Source organism: Perca fluviatilis, chromosome 1, assembly GCF_010015445.1.
Source record: "Perca fluviatilis chromosome 1, GENO_Pfluv_1.0, whole genome shotgun sequence".
Classification (NCBI taxonomy): Eukaryota; Metazoa; Chordata; class Actinopteri; order Perciformes; family Percidae; genus Perca; species Perca fluviatilis.
Genome location: NC_053112.1, coordinates 27,175,994 through 27,194,920, shown reverse-complemented (window position 1 = coordinate 27,194,920; position 18,927 = coordinate 27,175,994). Strand labels below are relative to the sequence as shown.

The window sequence follows — 18,927 nt, the reverse complement described above, 5'->3', positions numbered from 1 at the left end:
ATAAAATAGTTGAAAATGAACTCTACCTCAACTACAACAGTTTAATTTACTTTAATATTCAAGTACATTTTCCTGATTATACTTTCATAGTTTTACTCAGTGGTGATAAGTAGCCTACATTTACTCTTGGTACTTGTACTTTACATAATTATAATCCAATAATATAATAGTTATTATTCTGAAATGGGCCATTCTGCATAATGAGTCGCCTACTTCCTACTTTTGTAGCCTACTTAGTTACATTTTTAATGCATTAAGTATTTCTACACTGTTACTATTTTTACTTAAAATATTTGAGTACTTCTTCCACCTCTGCTTTTACTTCAGTAGGCTAACATTTGAATGCAGGAAAAGTACTTGGAATTAGTAGGCTACTTCCCAAACCACGGATCTCATGAAATCGGGGGTCGATCGACAAACCGACACTCGATTAAGTGGACTGACTCCCGAGGAGATCTTTGGGCGTAATCAGACGTCTGTAATCGAGAGCCGGGTGTTAAACAAAAAAAAAGGAAGACACTCAAAACTTTTAAACAATCTTTTTTCGCACTCGAGAACAAAACAAACAGTGGTTGAAAAGTTGTGTAGATACTTTGCAGAGTGTACGAGTATGTGACCAGTGTCTTCACAACGAGAAGTCGAGTTCAGCCTCCCTGTAGAAAAGACAGTAAGTTTTCCTCCTGGTCATCTGATCGACTAGCGGAAAGAGCACAAACAATGGTAGAGACCAACAACACAGCCTGTTAGCTGCTGCTTCATTTTAGTTAACAAATATGTAGGCCAAATCGAAGCAGTAGGCCTACTGTAGTTATTTTCGCCATTATAGCCTCATACAAATGGGTTAAGGTTAGGTTTATATGAAAAACGTTTTGTGCGTATAGGCACGTGTGCGCTTACTTTAAATGTTTAAAGAAAAATGCCCAGGTTTACAGGAGAAAAAATAACGCAAAAAAAGTCCATAAAGTAAACTGTTTTAGCTCCATAACTCGTGCATTGTTGGCCTGTCATCGTAGACAATGAATGGCTCTACTAAAATATATACCATAACATGTTTTTCATAGCTGTGAGTTCATGTGTAGTGATTACATGTATTTATTTATTTTTTACTCTGAATCCACAGTGAGCATCAAGCCACAGGACCTCAGGGTGTAATAGGCAATCACCATGGCAACGCAGTTTAGTATCGATGATGCCTTTGTATTGGAGGGAGATGAGGAGGGAGCTGTTTCTGATGGGGAGACGGAGGGATGGAAGGGCAGAGACAAGGACAGAGAAGGAGGAGAGATGACATTTGGTCCTCTAACTTTCTCCAAACCTCAGAGTCATCCCTCACCTGCTGCTGCTGGCTCCCCTGAACACAGTAACCTAAAGTATCAGGTACACATAAAACCTACAGTGTGTACAAATATATATATATATATATATTGTTGAAACTGCAACTCCTTTTATCATCTGATGCTTTCTTAGAATCTGGAAAATGAAGACGCCTTGGGCAGCAATGGCAATTCCTCTTTCAATAACTTCTTTAAAATCAGGTGGGTCCTATAGGTAGAACTATTGATTTGTTTTTTTACCTACATGTGTTTTGAATGTGAGATAAAGTAGGTTTCTGCTCTCTTCACAGTGACCCTGCAACTCTGTCTTACTGCAGCTCCCAGTGGTCCTTCAGCACCTTGAGTTCTGTCACACAGCTCTCTGCACACTGCTGCGGGTCAGTTCACACACACACACACACACACACACACACACATGTTATCCCACTCACAACAACAAACACAGTAACTTCATTTTTATTTTTATTTAGGTGGGTGTCCCATCCGCTGGTGAAGAAAAACAGAAGAGTTGTTCTTGCTTCATTCCTTCTCCTCATCACTGGAGTTGGTAAGTCCTGAGCAGAGTTGTTTATTACGCGTTAAAATATCCAACCAGATTTTGTTTTTGATAAAGTCTTACCTCAAAAAGAAATACATTTATTTCATTTGTGTCTTCTGCTCCTGTTTTTCTCACATATTCCTGGGTTTCTCCTCATGATTATTATAGTGTCACATGAATAATGTATGGCCATAATGGCTCTTACCCCTTTAATACTAGTTGCTTGAAATGTACAGTAGATGGTTCAGGAATTAAAATGTATTATCCTTTTCTCTTTGATGAAGAAGATAAAATTACATTGAAGTGACTAAAATTTCTATGTCTAAACCAAACTATTTTATATGATAATAGAGTGCTTCATATGAAATTGTATATGTGCTCCATTCTTTTAAAATACACACTGCTTCGAATAGTTTTGCAAGTTTAGACGAGGTAGTTTGTTTAGTGTTGTCAGTCATTGACATGTTTGGTACACTGAACTTTGTCCCCTTGTTGATCCTCTCTCTCTTTTTGCAAGAGTTATCTAAGTTATATCTATCTAAGTATGTATATACAGTGGTGCTCATAAGTTTATGAACCCATGCTAAAGTTGACTAAAAAGAATTATAAAAATCCAAAATATACCATTCCTAGAGATTGGCATGGGGTACTTTCCATAAAATCATCTCTCAATGCAAATCAAACCAGCTATTAGGCTAACTGAAATAAAACCATGCCAATCTCTAGGTATGGTGAAGGGTATGTGATGATGTGGGGCTATTTTAATTCCAAAGGCCAAGGGAACTTTATCAGGATAAAGAGACGATAGAGAGATGATTGTATGGAAAGTACCCCATGCCAATCTCTAGGAATGGTGAAGGGTATTTTCCTCATTTTAGTCAACTTTAGCATGGGTTCATAAACTTATGAGCACCACTGTATATATATGGGGTTGTGATCGGCAGTCTCAGTGATGTACTTTTGCATTGTTTCTCTTAGCTCTTATTTTCACAGGTGTTGTCATACAGCTGAATCCAAATGCAGGTAAGAAAAACAAACCATTTAGGTAGACTTTATGATTTTGGTGTCCAGAAATGACACAATAAGTCTGTTTGTCTGTTTGCAAGATTACCAGCAATAATTTAACATTATCAATAAGCACATTTTTCAAAAGAAAGGTTTTGCTTAAAACATCAGAAAGCTGTAGATTGTTATTTGAGCTGATGCAGAAGCAGCAAAGAAGTGAAGAAACAAACCTTTCATGAAACAAATTAAACAAATTACCAAATCAGACAGAAATCAACATTTTACAACAAAATACTAACTCAAATAATGAATAAATTGGAAAATAAACTACCAATTACAAAATATCTCTATTTGATTAAACTAATGTACACATAACTAAAAATATATCTTTGTCTCTGTGAATTACATGGTAAAATTCAGAACTGTATGTTTTAATGGGAGTCTATGAATGTGTATTCTGTCTGTGTACTGTTCTTGCGACACCATCCCATAGACTCTGCTGGGTTGATGGTGAAGAAGCACCAACCTTTTGATGATAAAGAGCATTGTTTCTCAGTCTAGCACATATCTGGCACAGCTCGTCTTCAAGCTCTACTTTTCCAATTGTCAGTGAAATCCTTGGACAGCAAAGTTGTAGTTTGTAACAAATTCGGGAACTAATGATTAACTTGGGACAACTTTTCTGCTGCCAAGTACTGCACATTAACCTTGTTTTACCATTACTATTAAATTACATGTTTTAAACGAAAGAGAGAAATAAAAAAGATAAGTAGTGACTGTGCAACCAGTACACATTAAAGGAATGGTTTGACATTTTGGGAATTTACAAACAAGCAAGATATACCATGTTAATTAGTGAGCTTTAGACTGATTTTATTACCTTTGGACAGAGTCAGGCTAGCTGCTTCCTCCTGTTTCTAGGCTTTGTGCTAAGCTAAGCTAACAGTCTCATGGCTGCAACTTCCTATTTATCATACAGACATGAAAGTGTTATCGATCGTCTCATCCAGCTCCTGGCAAGAAAGCAAATTAGCACATTTCCCCGAAATGTCAAACTATTCTTTTAATTTGTTGCATTGATAAGTGTTGGTGGTTGTGTCTTTGCTGTGGGTTGTACCTAATGAAACTGTCCTTACAGGTGTTTCAAGTGCTATATTCTTTGTACCTGGATTTCTTCTCTTCATTCCTGGAGGTAATTTGATCCTTTGTTTCCTAGAACTTTTATTTTACTTGCCTGAACCAGTAACTGCATGCCTTGTTTTGTTGATATTGACAATGTCATTCCCTGTATTTCCTACAGTGTACCATGTGATATACATCAGCTGTGCTATCCGAGGAAGAAGAGGCTTCAAATTGTTCTACCTACCTTATTTTGAAAAATGACATGAGACACTACATTTTCACTACGTTCCTTTGTTTTCTATCTTTAAAATGAATTGTATTTTGTCACTTGTAACAAAAAATGTATTGTGACATGTTTTTTCTTGTCATTGTAATGACCACTACTAATTCAACCACTTGAATTACCACTTAGTGCCTCGACTTTGTTTCCACTACATGAACTGATAATGCTGTGTGTTTACACGAAAAAGAAGGAGATTGGTCTTGCCTGTGTTTTCTAGGTTGTGTGAATAATGACTGTGAAATTACAATACAACTTTTGTATATTTTAATTTGTGTCAGTTGAGATTTTCTGCTTGGAAAGTTTTCTAAACAAGGGCAAAGTGAGATCTGTTCCAGGTATGCTATAGACTGGGACATTTCAAATCAGGAACAATCAATGACAAGGTCTGCATTTAAGAACTGAAAAGTTCACCAAAGGCAAAGTTGCCTCTGTGGCTTGTGTTAAAATCCTTTAATGCACATGTCTGGGCTGCTTACCTTTGTGCTTGCTCCTGCTTATTTGTTATTGTCTTGGCTCTAAATTTGGGTTGACTTTACAAAGCAAGAGGTAAAACATTTGTTTATTTGGCTTGCTACTGTTTCGTCATGATGCCATAGTTACCATAGGTTTTATTAGTAAATCAGTGGCTGCTTTACAACAGAGGTTAAATTCAAGTATAACTGTTGTAATGCACACCCTCCAGCCAATCAGAAACAATATGCACCCAGATTATTGCATGAAGCTGTTCATTGCCATCTGCTGGTTTTCAAATCAGTTACCACTTCAGCTGTAGAATAAATTAATAGAAAATTACATTTTATAAAAAACGTATTCAAGTAAAGCAGTTACATGGAGTACCTGCAATTAATTGGTTTTACCACTTGCTTTAGCAATCCCTCATGAAAGCCAGTATGAGAAGGGTAACTTTTTCTCAGGATAATGGTTCTTTAATTGCAGTTTCATACCTCCTCAGTCCTCAGGGAAGCTCTGCTGTTTTTCAATCAAGAACTACTTAAGTTCTTGACTGTTATCAACCCAGTAGGATAGACAACCATCAGAACCCCATGATCCTTTTGTGGTAATTTTTTAAACCTCAGCTGCTATGTATGGATTTAGAAATCTACAGTAACTGCAGTTCTGGCCTATTTAAACCGCAAGAGTCATAATGAGGCAAATTAAATCGACTACCAGCAATCATTTTCGCAGGAGCAAGGTGTGTGGAAAATGTGAGGAGGCCAAGAGATGCAGGTCCTTTTAAAATATCAGGAATAAAGGTAAGAAATGAAGCTTGCTGGTATCATTTCAAAGCCAAAATCAATCTATTCAGATGTATAGTACCAAACTGGTGGTGATAAGAAGCCACATATTAAGTATGACATTTAGGTTTACATAGAAAAAGAGAGAATGCATCATACACTGTAGATTCATGATTTGTACAGATGTACAAGTGTATTTTCATACAGATACATAGCATTGCAAAGACTTACTATGTCAACTGTTTTCATTGTAGCTATTAAGTCTGTGGATGATTATTTCTGTAAAGTGATGTTGCTGTTGATGTGTTATTTTTCATGCTGTCAACAAACCTATTGAATTGCTGTGGCTCATGTCACTAGAGGTTAGTAAAACAACATATCTGTTTTTTTTATTATTTGAATACATTGACTTCGTAACTTCTTATAATTATTATTATTCCTATATTTCACCACATCTTTAGAAGCGTATATTGCTTGTGATGTGATACGGTATGTGGTGTGATTCACAGTGGCGGAAGAAGTATGCAGATACAGCTAGGATAAAAGTGATCATTAGGCAGCATTACAATAATGTATCATTGTATTATTATGTAAGCAACGTTTTAATGTTGCAGCTGGTCGAGGTAGATTAACATAGTCATGCACTGTATTTTGTATATAAAAACTTCATCTGGAGAGTAACTAACGTTAACAATTCATGGGGTCCCCAGCCTCTATTACGTATGCTAGGTAGCCTACGTCTGGGACGTCTCACAAAACGACTAGCTAGCTTCGGCAAACATCGTCATCGGTCGTTAACTGAGACTCGGTCAAGGATGGAGGAAGAGGCACGCAAGCTTCTCGAGGAAGGAATAATAAAGAAATTGGTCAGTCCTGGTAAAGGAGAGCTATCGACCTTTCCAAATGGAACCAAGGTAAAACTACAGCGTGTCGACGGTTGGACCAGTTGAGTCCAGTTCTCTGAATTATTAGTTTAAGAAATGCGACGAAGCCCGTTTGCTATAGCTAAATGCTACCACAAGCTAGCTAGCTAACGTTAACACATTCAACTCTGTCATCTAGCTAGATTAACGTACACCAAACACATTGCGCTTGTATGTAGACACCGCTGACAGGCTTATGAGCTTTGCTGCCTTTGTGATGATACAAAGTTAGCTTTGTTTAGGGCTGGCAGTTTTTCAGCCGGGTAGCATTTTTTTTTTTCCCTTTTTCTTTTCATCTGATAGAAAGACAGGGGGCGGGACAGGATGGGCTGTGTTTATTTATGCTGATTGGTCGGCATACCATCAATCAATTTCCCATTGTTGTGATTGGTCCGAATATGATAAGGAGTAGACGCTGTCGAGGCCTGTCAGAGAAGTACGGATTGCTGTTTTGTTTATAGTAAAGAAGCTGCATTGATTTCGTGTTCTTAAAAGGGTGATGTCAGAGCAGTTATTTTAACCGGATAGTTCTGTTGAGCAGTGTTTAATGCTGTCCGTGTTTATCCTATCTCTGTTAACCAGGTGGTCTTCCACTACCGCACCAGCCTGTGTGATGGCATATTGCTGGATGACTCCAGAACCATGGGGGGCCGCTCCAAACCCATGGAGCTCATCTTGGGCAAGAAGTTTAAACTAGCTGTGTGGGAGAGAGTGATCATCACCATGAAACAAGGCGAAATTGCAGAATTTACCTGTGACAAAAGGGTTAGTGAGCTGGTCATTTGGGATGGAGTGGCAATCTTGTTCTTTCAGTGCATTGACCATTTCTATTCACCTCTTAGCACACAGCTCTGTACCCGCTTGTGTCCCAGTCCCTGAGAAACATCAGTGCTGGTAAGGACCCCCTGGAAGGCCAGAGGCATTGCTGTGGCATTGCCCAGATCCACTCCCACCACTCTTTGGGGCACAAAGACCTGGATCAGCTTCAGGCCAGTCCACAGCCTCTTGTCTTCACCATCGAGCTGCAGGAGGTGAGCAGGCAGGGGAGAGCCCAGAGTTTAATATACATTTTTTATTGGGTTGCATTCAGGGTCGCAAACTCAAACAATGTAGTTTTTTTTTATTTTTCTAATGTAGCACCAACACAATAACCTAAGTTTTGGTACCGATACTGGTACCTTTCTAAAAAAAAAAAAAAAAAAAAAAAAAAAAAGATTTTATATATATATATATATATATTTATTTATTTATTTATTTATTTATTTATTTATTTTGACATATATAAAAAAATTCAAACCTTTCTGATATTTACATGCATGAGGGTGACAAAATATTGGAAACATCTCTCGATATATTGCAGTTCAATATGCCACAACCACTATGGTCTCAAAAATGGTTGATAGATGGACAAACCCTCTATAACACAATTTAAGCAACAACTGAAATGTATAAGGCTCCCACTTAAACGGGATTCATTGTGGGGGGTATTGTAATAAATTGCAATAGATTGTAAAGGTGCATCTAATAAACTTTTTTTGTACAGTATATGCCATAAAGAGTTGCTGTGTGCTACTAAGCACACCTACAGTTTTACTCTCCTAGAGTGTAAGCTCCTGCTGCCACTGATCTTCTGTCTCTGTTCAGGTTCTGCCTCCAGGATCGTTCCAGCTTGATGTGTGGGCTATGACAGATGAAGAGAAACTTGAGCTTGTGCCTCAGATCCATGAGGAGGGCAACATGCTTTTCAAACAGGGCAAAATCAAGGAAGCCACAGAGAAGTACTACAATGGCATTGCCTGCCTCAAAAATCTACAGATGAAGGTTAGGGAACAGTTCAATACAAGAGAATAAAGATTAGATACAGTTTTTTAGTATCCATTTTCTTTAGTAAATTTGCAATACAATTAATTCTAACTCCTCTGTGTGACTTTTGTCACCCCTTTAAGGAGCACCCTGGAGACGAAGTCTGGGTGAAGTTTGACCATATGATCACACCACTGCTCCTCAACTTCTGCCAGTGCAAGCTGCTCCAGGGCCATTACTACGAAGTCATCGAACACTGCTCAGCCTTACTCTTCAAATATGAGGGTAAGGCTTTGTTGTTGGTGCTGTACACAAACGAGCAAGAAAGAAAGATTTCTGTTGCTACTACAGTCTGTAATTATTTGTGATTTTTTTGGGATGTATGGAGTGTATTTGGGATTGGTGTAGATTTGAAAAAGTGTTAACTGGTGGTTGTGATGTTGAGTTTACAAAAAAACCTACGTGAGAAAGAACACTACTGCTTCACTTGACAGCACCCTCAACCACCACCATCAAAACGCCAAAATGAACAAATATCTTTTGGAATGGTGTTCAACCCTTCAGTCGAGTTTAGAGAATCTATACCAAGGTTCATTAAAGCTGATCGCAGTGTTGACATTAGTAGATCTGTAATTGTTACATACAGTACATTTTGTATTTAAAAAACTCTTTTGAGAGAGGTTGTTGTATGTTTGGGGCCGTAGTTCGGCCCGACGCGAAGCGGAAGAACACAGTGAAAGTATTTAAAATATAGCAATAAGGGATATATGACCAATTTTAACCAGCTCCGTCTCATGGTAGTGTGTGTAAAAGTTTTTTTCTCAGACGCGGAGTGATACTTATTGTGCAAAGGACGTCACAGCCTTTTTATATTGATGCAGTATAATAGCAATCACTTTTATATAGCAATACTCAGCATTAACAGTACACCTTAAAACTTTACTATATTAAATTAGACTAGACTAAATTATCTGCATAGTAAGAACAGTCAAATATGCCATGATAAATAACCATATATTTAAAGTAATTTAGTAGGCATACTATACCTGGCAGATTGATTCATAGATTAAAATACAGCCTCATACACAAAAACTAGGTTTTTATCTGGATCTATGAATCTGCCACACAAGTGTACTGTAATGTAGAGGCTAAACCATGTGGACAACTTGCAACACCTGCAGTTATTTTGGCTTAATAAAAGCTCCGATTTATGTTATCCTGGAAGCTATCGTCCTCCTTTTAAATTTCACAAAGTGTGTTGTCACAGGTTGTTGGTTTAGACCTGTCTGCTGGTAAATGTTCATGTTAGGTTGCTGATAACCATGTCCTAGGTTCCCTTACATTTATGTACATATAAAGAATTTGTAATCATTTTTGTTGTCCCCTTTCTTACAGACAACACGAAGGCCTTATACAAGCGAGCTAAGGCCCACGCTGCAGTGTGGAATGAGGTAGAAGCACGGGCAGACTTTAATAGGTTGTTGGAGCTGGACCCCTCTCTGGGGCCGTCTGTTGCCAAGGAGCTGAAGGCCATGGAGGAGAAGATCCGGATCAAAGAGAAGGAGGAAAAGGGTCGCTACAAAGACCTATTCAAATACAATACATCACCAGCCACTGCCACTACAGTCAGTCAACTTTGAGTTTTATTTCTTTTAATTGCAACTATCTCCTTTTCTGGCCCCCAGATATTAAATTTAAGCTTATTTGTTATGTAAAATGTCAAGACGTGTTTGCTCTTCCTCCTCACAGGGTTGACTCACACAGTGGTTTGGAACAAAAGGATGCCTGTGAATTTCAAGATGGAGGACAAACGATGCTGGTGTTTTAGTATGTTTTCCATGCACCCAAACAAATGACTCTGCCACCCTGCCCTCCCTCCCATAGTACACGCAGAAATATTAAATATTCCCACTCACTGTCAGGTCATACACACACACACACACAAAGTCACACATCTATACCAAGGTGAGATTTGCATTCCTGCCTTATTCCTCTAAGCTTTAGAAAACTGAACTTTACCTTTAGAGTCTAAAGGTTAAGTAAAGTTCAGAAATACAAAATCCCATTGAAACCTTAGGTATGTACTGGCCAAAAGCATAATTATTTCATCATGGTTTAAGCGTTTTACGTTGTCTTGATTTCCCTGAAATATGCGCAGAGCTGTTGAATAATAAAGGAATACTTTGTTTTATTGCATAAGGGACATCACATGCACACCTGCCTTGCACTGCCAGACCCCCTCTTCTATATTGGTCACAGTGGAAGCCCTGGAAAAAGCAGGATTATATCCTGGTAGATGAGACTGGGAAACAGAGCTGTCTGTGACAATCATTTAACACACATGGACTTGTGTTATCTTTGCTTTATTCTATGTACTTACTTATTTCATATATGTAAGAAATATATACCATTATATTGTTTTGTCTAGATGTACTCTGCAAAGCCCTTACTATCTCCTTCACTTACTTAGAAAGAGCTACTCCTAACTCATGTGAGGCAGCGGGTCGTCTGAGGTGAGATGTAATTGAGGTTGTGATTATGTAACTGAAAATAAATTAGTTTATCCCAAGCTTTGCATCTTTAAATATTTGTGATGTGTAGACACATGATTCTGGAAAAAGTTTAAATTGTATCCTTTTGTATTGTTTTAATTAGACTAATAATCCAAGTTAATTCCTGAGTAAAATGCATATTTAAAGATTAACGAAAATCTTATCAGAAGGTGCACATTTTCAGAGTACTCGCACATTGTGCCCTTTAGCAGTAGATAGTCTATTCATTGAGCTCAATGCCCCAAAGGATTTCACTTCCGTGGACATTGTGCTCAGGAGTCGCTGTCGAGGTAAATAATGAACATTTAAATTTAAACATTTCATATTGTACCTCATCACTGCCTGAAAAATCATCCGTTTAACCAGAAAATCTACCCACCAATTATATAGCAACCTTTTAATTATGTTTCACAAATGAAACTGCCACTGAATGTTTTTTTTCCTGTTATTTAATTAAGATATACATACAGAACTGCAAAAATCTGGTTTACAAAATTTTCATACTAACAAATTGACTTGAGATGTACAGTGTTCTTGGGATTGAGAAACATCTAATGTGTGTTTACACTACAAAATAGGATAAAAAAAAAAAAAATTAAGTGGATGGAAATGGGGTATATTCAAGATGCTCTGATTAACAAAAATATTCAGTAGTTGCAGAGTGGTGTTCAGAATAGAAACTTGAGCACAATGCAGCTGGGACATTGATGTCATTTAAAAAGTAAAAAGAAATAATGGTCAATTGCCATTATTGGAAGAAAAAAAAAAAAAAATTTAAATCCCCATCCATTTTACTAAGGTTTTTACTCACAGCTCAACTTAAACGTGTTGAAATTCCCCACTCTTGTTTTTCAAAATAGATACAAAACTGCATTTTGCATACACCCCACAGTTCACATAAAAGTTTGTGATGAACAAAAGGTGGTGTGGTGAAATGCGGGGAACAGTGGAGACAAAATGGACACAATGCACCTATAAAATGCTGTTGAGGAAAGCGCAAAAAGGTGAGAGGATAAAAGAATGGTTGTAAAACAGACAATGGGGATCTTGATGAGGACAGGCTTCTACAGTGGAGGAAAAGGTTATGTGCGGGCGCTTCTCTCCGTCTCTGCAAGACACTCCCTGACCAGTGCACGGGCGTGGATTATACCTGAACAAGACAGACAAGAAGGTGCAAGAAGGCATTAGATCAACAGTTTGACAATAATAAAATAACTTGCTAAAATGGCAGCAATTTCGGTCTCCTGTCCAAGTCTACCTCAACTTAAAAAAAACAAAAAAAAAACAATTGCATCCAAGATAGCCATTATTGCTGAGATAGCAATAGGGCTGCCCTTAGTCTATATCCATGATGAGCCACTTCCGGGATTGCTCTCGTTCTGCCGTAAATTCCGCCGGATGTCCAGTTACCTTCCGCCCTCTTTATGTTGTAATTCTAAACTCCGGTGGATTTCTGAGGACTATGGTTAACTGCTCCTCAGATCTCTGCAGGGTAAATCCAGACAGCTAGCTAAACTATCTGTCCAATCTGAGTTTTCTGTTGCTTGACTAAAACAACATTTGAACGTACACACGTTCCACCACAACAAGTTCCTTCCCGAGGCTATTTTGCAGCGGCACCGACTGTGGATCTGTGCGGGGCTTAGCGCCGCCCAAGGATATAAACTTTAGCTGATGAAGTGGAGGCTGAGGAAGAGCGGCCAGCACTGATTTCCCCTTATTCACCTCATCCAGGGAGTAACATTTACACCCTTTATTGATATAATAAACGGGGTTGTTGGTGGTTCTGCCTTATCCAGAAGGTACGGCACAGGCCGGCCTGAAGCCCGGGGTAGTGAGTGAGCAGCTCTGGCGCCGCTCTGACTGAGATGAGAGCCCAGCTGGCTATCATGTTCTGAATTTTGGTCCCGAAAAGCGACTCCGAGAGAGGGTGGTTCAATACAGGGAGTACAGACCGGGCGTCAGGTGTCCTTGTCCCACCTGAGGTGCACACAGACCGGCTGCAGTCGATGGCAGAGGTTGACAGGTCATCTCAGCCAGCATCAGCTTGGTCCTCATGTGGGAGTTTATTTATTTTGGTTCATTTTTATTTGGACTCAAAGTTGAACGGTCTTCTTTCTCTCTTTTGTCTGTTGGTCTGCCATTGTGAGTCAGCAGTAATGAAATGTAGCGCCCGGGCCGATTAACGTACAGTTTCTTTGCATCTTTCCTCGTTGGAAGTTTTCAATTTCCGAGTACAATGGAACGCGGCATTAACGGCACTGCCAAGCTCCACCTGGGCAGACGGGGAGAGACTGCTGCTGGCAGACGTAAAAAGCGTCACTAACGTTGCGTTGAATTTGAATTTAGGGCAGGAAAGTCGCCACAGACACTCAGATTGTATTACTTGACAAAGCAGCAAATACAAGTGCTTTCATCAGTGGGTCACATGCTCAATCACCATTGTTTAAACACACTTTTTCATAGATAGGTACTTTCTTTACAATTAACTGCATGAAAATCTTACAATAACTTTAAAAGCAAAATTGGGTTTAGCCATCTGCCTGCCTGTTAAATTAACACCACAGCCAATGCCGTTACTGAGGTTTCTATTGCATGGGATTCTATTTCAAATCACATCAATCCATTGCTTCTACATATTTTCATTACTATCAATAAGAATTTAAAACAGCAAAAAAATACAGTAGCATAATGATCATTTCCTTCTTGGACCACAAATGGTGGTCCAAAGCGGACTATGTCAAGGACTTTTGTCTTAACCCTTGTGTTGACTTTGGGTCACATTGACCAGTTTTCAATTTTTGTTTTATATCAGAAAATATGGGATGTAGAAATAAGCGCTGAAAATGTGTAGAAGAAAACGTTGGAAAAAGCAAAAACAAACTGAAAAAAAGGCATCAAGTGTTTTTTTTTTTTTTCAAAGGTTGACGGGAAGACAACACAAGGGTTAAATATTTAAACAGAACCTGGTCTTTTTTACCCTCATATTTCATTGACAGTTGCTTTACTAAAAGGTTAAAAAGGTTCCCCACTGCTGTATGTATGTTAATAGCAAAATCAACCAATGTTTTTCCTCATCTTATTTTTGTTGTTTGTCTTTGCTTCTAACTTTATTTATACCCAATATGTCGAAAGAATATTGAATTAGTAATACTTCCCACAACTGGGCTGACAAACTTTGGGTGACAAATACGGGAATTCCCAATAAGTGTTGTTATGGTAGCACATAATTAAATATTTCATGTTTTGTCAAATGGGCTATGGATAATTAAATATATTCCTTTTGTTTGCCAAAAAGCCATTCACATACAAAGAAATGTATGTTTACTTTCATTATGACATGTGTTTGGTATCAGTTATACCCCAGAGAGGTAAAATTCCCTAGCCTGGCATCGCAAGACTATTTTGCAAATTCATATTAGTCTGGAACCTTTCAGTAGATTTTCGATTTCCAAGGGACGTTATCAACAGTGCAGACCTAAATGCCTCTGGACACACTTGAATAGACCTACAAGCAATCACAGCAGCGAAAACTCCAACAACAGAAATCCAAATAGACTACTGATCCCATAACAAACAGAACAGTAGGATCAAAAATGACCTAAAAGTAAAAACATTTTACAACAATCCAAATCTACATAGAACAAGTCCTGTGTCAGACCTGCCTTTACCAAAGAGTAAAAGAGAATGTTTATTTTATTCCCATTAGTCCATGACCAAGGTCACCACTCCTTCTTGGGGTCCTTTATTTCCAAAACAAAAGCACAAAAAGTACAGCAGGAAGCCTTCCCCTCAGCACTTTTATGAACTATTCATGATACACACACCACACACACAAATCATGTCTTTCTGACAAGAAAAGCATACCTCTCTTTAGCCTCTCCATAGCGCTCTTGCTCCCAGCGTATGTAGGCCTGATCTCACGGCTCATCTCTTCAATGACAGACAGAAGCTCACTGTAGGTGGATCCCTGAGACACTTTGACAGGCTGTATTTTCACAATGTCATGTTTGGGGGAGAAAAAAATAAAATCAATCAAGACTTGTCACAGCTGAAATTCACATCACAAGTAAAGACCAAGTTCAGTGAAAAATGTAGACTGACTGACTAACTAACTAACTAACTAACACATATACATACATACATACATATATATATATATATATAAATAACATAGGGTGATGTTAAATAAAAGGAAAGCACATGGTATCTTTATTTTCAAGATATTAAGACACAATTAGTAGAACTGCAACACCACTCAAATAATGATTTAACATTAATATCATTTAGCTGTACGATAGTCCCCCAACTGCTCCTTACACATCCCCATGCTTTCACTATAAAGTCCATTTCTCCACAGTTACAAATAATCCCACTTTAAATCACACAATAAGTCAGCCACCCCTTTGGCTATCTTAACACTTCCATGAAGGTCACATGCCGGCCAGAGCTGGCAGTATTTACTGTACTCCGCCATTAATACAGAAAGACATGTTTGTCAGCTGATAGTTTACATTTTCTAAAGCTTTTTTAGGGTGAATTAGCTGAAGCAGACTCAATATCGCTCACTGCTGCCACAAATTAAGTAAAAGTCACTCCTAAAATAAACCTTATTTCTGAAATAAAAGCCAGTTCACAATTAAATATCAGCTTTCAAATAACAGCAGGGAGTGTGTTCAGCTCACCCTGTGCTGGAGCTTCTCAGTATTTGGAACATTTGTGCTCTGGTCCTCACAAATAACACAACAGGTATGCAGTTCTGTCATTAATTTGGCATTAAACTGCTGCAGCCCTAGTAAGGACTTTTATGCAAAGTGGCTGTCAAAGTACAAGCTCTACCCTTCGACCTGCACAGGCCCACATAAAAAAATAACATAATTAACAGCAATTGTGGTTTGATTACTGGTTTTATATGATAAAAACAGTATGAATAACTGTTCTGCAGACATACCTGAACAAAGCCCATTGAGGGTGGGCCAAAATCACTAAAAGCCGGTCTAAAGTTGGATGACGAGGGTAGGGATGGAGAGGGCACAGAGGAGCCTGCACAGAAGAGAATAGATGCAAAGTGTGATTTATGGTTCTGCGGAGGCTCAACGCAGAGCTTTCGCTATAGCCTACGTAAGTGGCCTTAAGTTTATACTTGTGCGTCGATCTCTTTAAAAGAATAGCAGGACCGGCATGTGTGTGTGTGTGTGTGTGTGTGTGTGTGTGTGTGTGTGTGTGTGTGTGTGTGTGCATGGTAGAGCGAGTGAGACCGTGATGGCGATTAGCTTCGAAGGAAGTACCGACTCTAGAGACAGCGAGAGAAACAATGCATCTCCCCTGTGTTTTTTGACCACGGTGGGAAATTTGTAGCAGGAAAAGTTAACCCTCTCCTTGATTTCATGTTGTTTATGGAGAAGGAGAACCAGGAAATGAGTAGGGGGAAATGCAACACTACAAAGCCACGGCTGCAACGTGCAGTTACATTTTTCGAGAGGTGCACGTCAGGCTACGGCGTAGGGTACGTGTTGAGCAGAAATACGTCAATTGGCCATGGTGTGAAATGTTTTATATCTGTAATGCAAAAAAAAAAAAAAGGCAACCGGCCAGTTTGCATGTCCAAGATTAAGGCTGTATGGGGTTAGACCTGGAGGTGTGTGGTTGGAGCCAGATGGCGCAGGAGCAATGGGTTTGTAACTCATGGCGATTTCAGCAGGCAGCTCCCCGTACGACGCGCCACTTCCTTCGGTCCCGTCAACCCGGTGCTTATACAGCTTTACTGGTGGTGATGAGCTCCTAAGAGCTGATGCAAAGAAAACAAACACATGCACAGAAACACAAATAAAAGATCAAATGTGTATTCATCCTTTGAATAACAAAAGGCAGCTAAGGTGTGAAGTTATCAAAAGCTGTGACTATTCATTTCATGTCCAATTCAAGCACATCTGCTCAATTTCTTTTCTCAAGATTGTTTACCACTTTGTAGGTTTAACAACAATCTGAAAAAGGTGGCTCAACAGCAAACAGCAATGGCCAACCCCATGGGTGTAACTACAAGTATTTTGCCAAAACCATGGCTTCATCGGTCAACTTTGCCTTGCTTATAGGCATGCATTCATCACAGAACAAGACTGATGAATCATTATTGCATAAAGTTTCAGCCAGTTTAATTATTGGTTTGTCTTTTCCCACCAAAAGAGATATTTATATGGGTCAATGTTTAGGATTAGTAATTTGTGTGGCGGTGTTGTGCCTTTATAACAGACAGCAGAGAGATGACCTCCTCAAACACGGGACGTTGGTGCCTTAACCCTTAGCAAAGAGGCCACCTATACAGTTCAATTTTAACATTTGAACTTAATACTTATGCTTTGAAGTGAGATAAGCTTGCGCCTTGTAGCTGCCCTTCAGACAGAGTCATGCAACACCAGCCGCAAGTAGTTAATTATAATTCATGATAGCAAATACTGTATTTAACATTGTTTATGCATTATGTAAAAGCACTTTGACCTTCCCTAGCCTAAAGAAAACCAGAGGATTCTTTGCTACCTTATATTATTATTGTGAACAGCAGAGTGAGCGATAACCGCTAACGTTACAGTTTAGCTAGCTCTCCTACTTTAAATGAAGACAGTGTTCACTTGTCATTCAAATCTGGGAGATATCATATTTGATAACTAGCTATAGGAGTATTACTTTGTCACTTTCGTCTGGGATTTTCGGGTAAAAAAAAACAACAACAAAAAAAAAAAAACTTTGAAAGCGAGGATCATATGTGATCGGTCAGTACAGACCAGAGCCAGAGGTGCCGAAGAAAAAGCTGACGTTAGCTTAAGGAAGGAGCAAAGCTACCATGAACCTACTACTGGTTATGTTAGCTAGATTAGCTAGCTAGCTGTCGCCGGTTAGCATAACAACATAAGTAGGACGCAGGAAAATAGTCGTGATGACGCGCTGATATTCTACATACAGACACTAAACGATATGAAGGTTTTCTACACTTGCGATTATTGAGACGACTACAAACGATTCAAAAGAGTAATTTTTTCTATTACCTTTATAAGTAGACTTGAAAATCCTCCGTGGGAAGCGAGACCTGCTGGCTCTTCCCGTGTGTGAGTCTGCGCAGTAGAGAAGTGTAGTGTATTGATGTTTTTTGTCTTTATTTATACAACATTCAAAGACAGGCAGCAGAACGGTCAGAAGAACAATACTACACTGTAAGTGTTTAGCTAAATAATCTTAGTGTCACAGTTATATTACATAAAAGAGAACGTTGTAAAGTAGGCTAAATTTACCATGAGTTACCGTTTAAACTATCTGTAACTTTGTGGTAGACCATGTAACGTCATTTGGTTTTAAAACTAGTTCTGCAAATCAAAGTTTACTTATCGACAGTGTCAGCTAAATGCAAAACGTGGATTGTCCATGTCGTTAATTAACGTTATCTTATAGAAACTTTAATGTAGGTTAGACTTTAATAACCATAGAACAATAATCATAGAAATATTAAAGGTCCCATGACATGGTGCTCTGGTTGCTTTTATATAGCGTTAGGCCTTAGTGGTCCCCTAATACTGTATCTGAAGTCTCTTTCCCATAATTCAGCCTTGGTGCAGAATTACCATTGACATATATATAAAGAATTACAGCTGTCGGTACACGATCCGTTCGCGATATTACGAATCCCACTATGGCCACGCCAAGACCCGCCCTTCAATAGCGTTCACACACTACTATTGGCCAGGCGTCCATGCTTACATGTACAGGTCCTATCCCCTGACCAATCCCCTAACCCTAACCTTAACCGCTCGAGGTGAAATGCCTAACCCCAACCAATCGAGCTGCTTCGTAGGGCGGGTCTTGGCATGGCCATATTGGGATTTGTAATTTTGCGATCCGTTGTGCCTGCACGATCCGTTCTGCACATGCGCAAAACGTCCGCGCATGCGCTGTTGTACGAGGATTTACGACACTGCACGATCTGTTCCAAGCTAGCGTGGAACAGATCGTGCAGGTCGTATCCTAGGTAAAACAGTATTATCTTGCGCATGTGCAGAATGGATCGTGCAGGCAGAACGGATCGTGTACCTACAACAGCCACTAGAGCCAGTCCCACAATGAGCTTTCCTTAGTATGTGCAATTT

General features: G+C 39.0%; 3 protein-coding genes across 3 annotated transcripts; 2 read left to right on the top strand and 1 right to left on the bottom strand.

The window, feature by feature from the left end:
• The first annotated feature begins 429 nt into the window (after positions 1-429).
• Positions 430-4,550, top strand: tmem134 (transmembrane protein 134). The gene is made up of 8 exons (XM_039802787.1): positions 430-667; positions 1,121-1,377; positions 1,468-1,535; positions 1,625-1,711; positions 1,805-1,881; positions 2,851-2,895; positions 4,016-4,069; positions 4,178-4,550. The coding sequence occupies exons 2-8, from the start codon at positions 1,165-1,167 to the stop codon at positions 4,258-4,260; spliced, it is 627 nt and encodes a 208-aa protein (XP_039658721.1). The 5' UTR covers positions 430-667; positions 1,121-1,164; the 3' UTR covers positions 4,261-4,550.
• A 1,725-nt stretch (positions 4,551-6,275) lies between these two features.
• Positions 6,276-10,812, top strand: LOC120560356 (aryl hydrocarbon receptor interacting protein). The gene is made up of 7 exons (XM_039802759.1): positions 6,276-6,431; positions 7,023-7,205; positions 7,283-7,471; positions 8,085-8,261; positions 8,387-8,528; positions 9,639-9,868; positions 9,993-10,812. The coding sequence occupies exons 1-7, from the start codon at positions 6,333-6,335 to the stop codon at positions 9,996-9,998; spliced, it is 1,026 nt and encodes a 341-aa protein (XP_039658693.1). The 5' UTR covers positions 6,276-6,332; the 3' UTR covers positions 9,999-10,812.
• Positions 10,813-11,226: 414 nt separating this feature from the next.
• Positions 11,227-17,914, bottom strand: cdk2ap2 (cyclin-dependent kinase 2 associated protein 2). The gene is made up of 5 exons (XM_039802773.1): positions 17,836-17,914; positions 16,428-16,583; positions 15,747-15,838; positions 14,663-14,783; positions 11,227-11,945 (listed from the first exon to the last, which is right to left on the bottom strand). The coding sequence occupies exons 2-5, from the start codon at positions 16,480-16,482 to the stop codon at positions 11,878-11,880; spliced, it is 336 nt and encodes a 111-aa protein (XP_039658707.1). The 5' UTR covers positions 16,483-16,583; positions 17,836-17,914; the 3' UTR covers positions 11,227-11,877.
• Between the last annotated feature and the right edge of the window lie 1,013 nt (positions 17,915-18,927).

Excerpts from the sequence above, each read along its gene's own strand:
- tmem134 (XM_039802787.1), top strand. The coding sequence starts at position 1,165 with ATGGCAACGCAGTTTAGTATCGATGATGCCTTTGTATTGGAGGGAGAT. Across the intron at positions 2,896-4,015 it reads ACAGCTGAATCCAAATGCAG|GTGTTTCAAGTGCTATATTC; the intron begins GTAAGAAAAACA and ends CTGTCCTTACAG. Across the intron at positions 4,070-4,177 it reads TCTTCTCTTCATTCCTGGAG|TGTACCATGTGATATACATC; the intron begins GTAATTTGATCC and ends TATTTCCTACAG.
- LOC120560356 (XM_039802759.1), top strand. The coding sequence starts at position 6,333 with ATGGAGGAAGAGGCACGCAAGCTTCTCGAGGAAGGAATAATAAAGAAA. Across the intron at positions 7,206-7,282 it reads AATTTACCTGTGACAAAAGG|CACACAGCTCTGTACCCGCT; the intron begins GTTAGTGAGCTG and ends TTCACCTCTTAG. Across the intron at positions 8,529-9,638 it reads CTTACTCTTCAAATATGAGG|ACAACACGAAGGCCTTATAC; the intron begins GTAAGGCTTTGT and ends CCTTTCTTACAG.
- cdk2ap2 (XM_039802773.1), bottom strand. The coding sequence starts at position 16,482 with ATGAGTTACAAACCCATTGCTCCTGCGCCATCTGGCTCCAACCACACA. Across the intron at positions 14,784-15,746 it reads CCTCAATGGGCTTTGTTCAG|CCTGTCAAAGTGTCTCAGGG; the intron begins GTATGTCTGCAG and ends GTGAAAATACAG. Across the intron at positions 11,946-14,662 it reads TATGGAGAGGCTAAAGAGAG|GTATAATCCACGCCCGTGCA; the intron begins GTATGCTTTTCT and ends TGTCTTGTTCAG.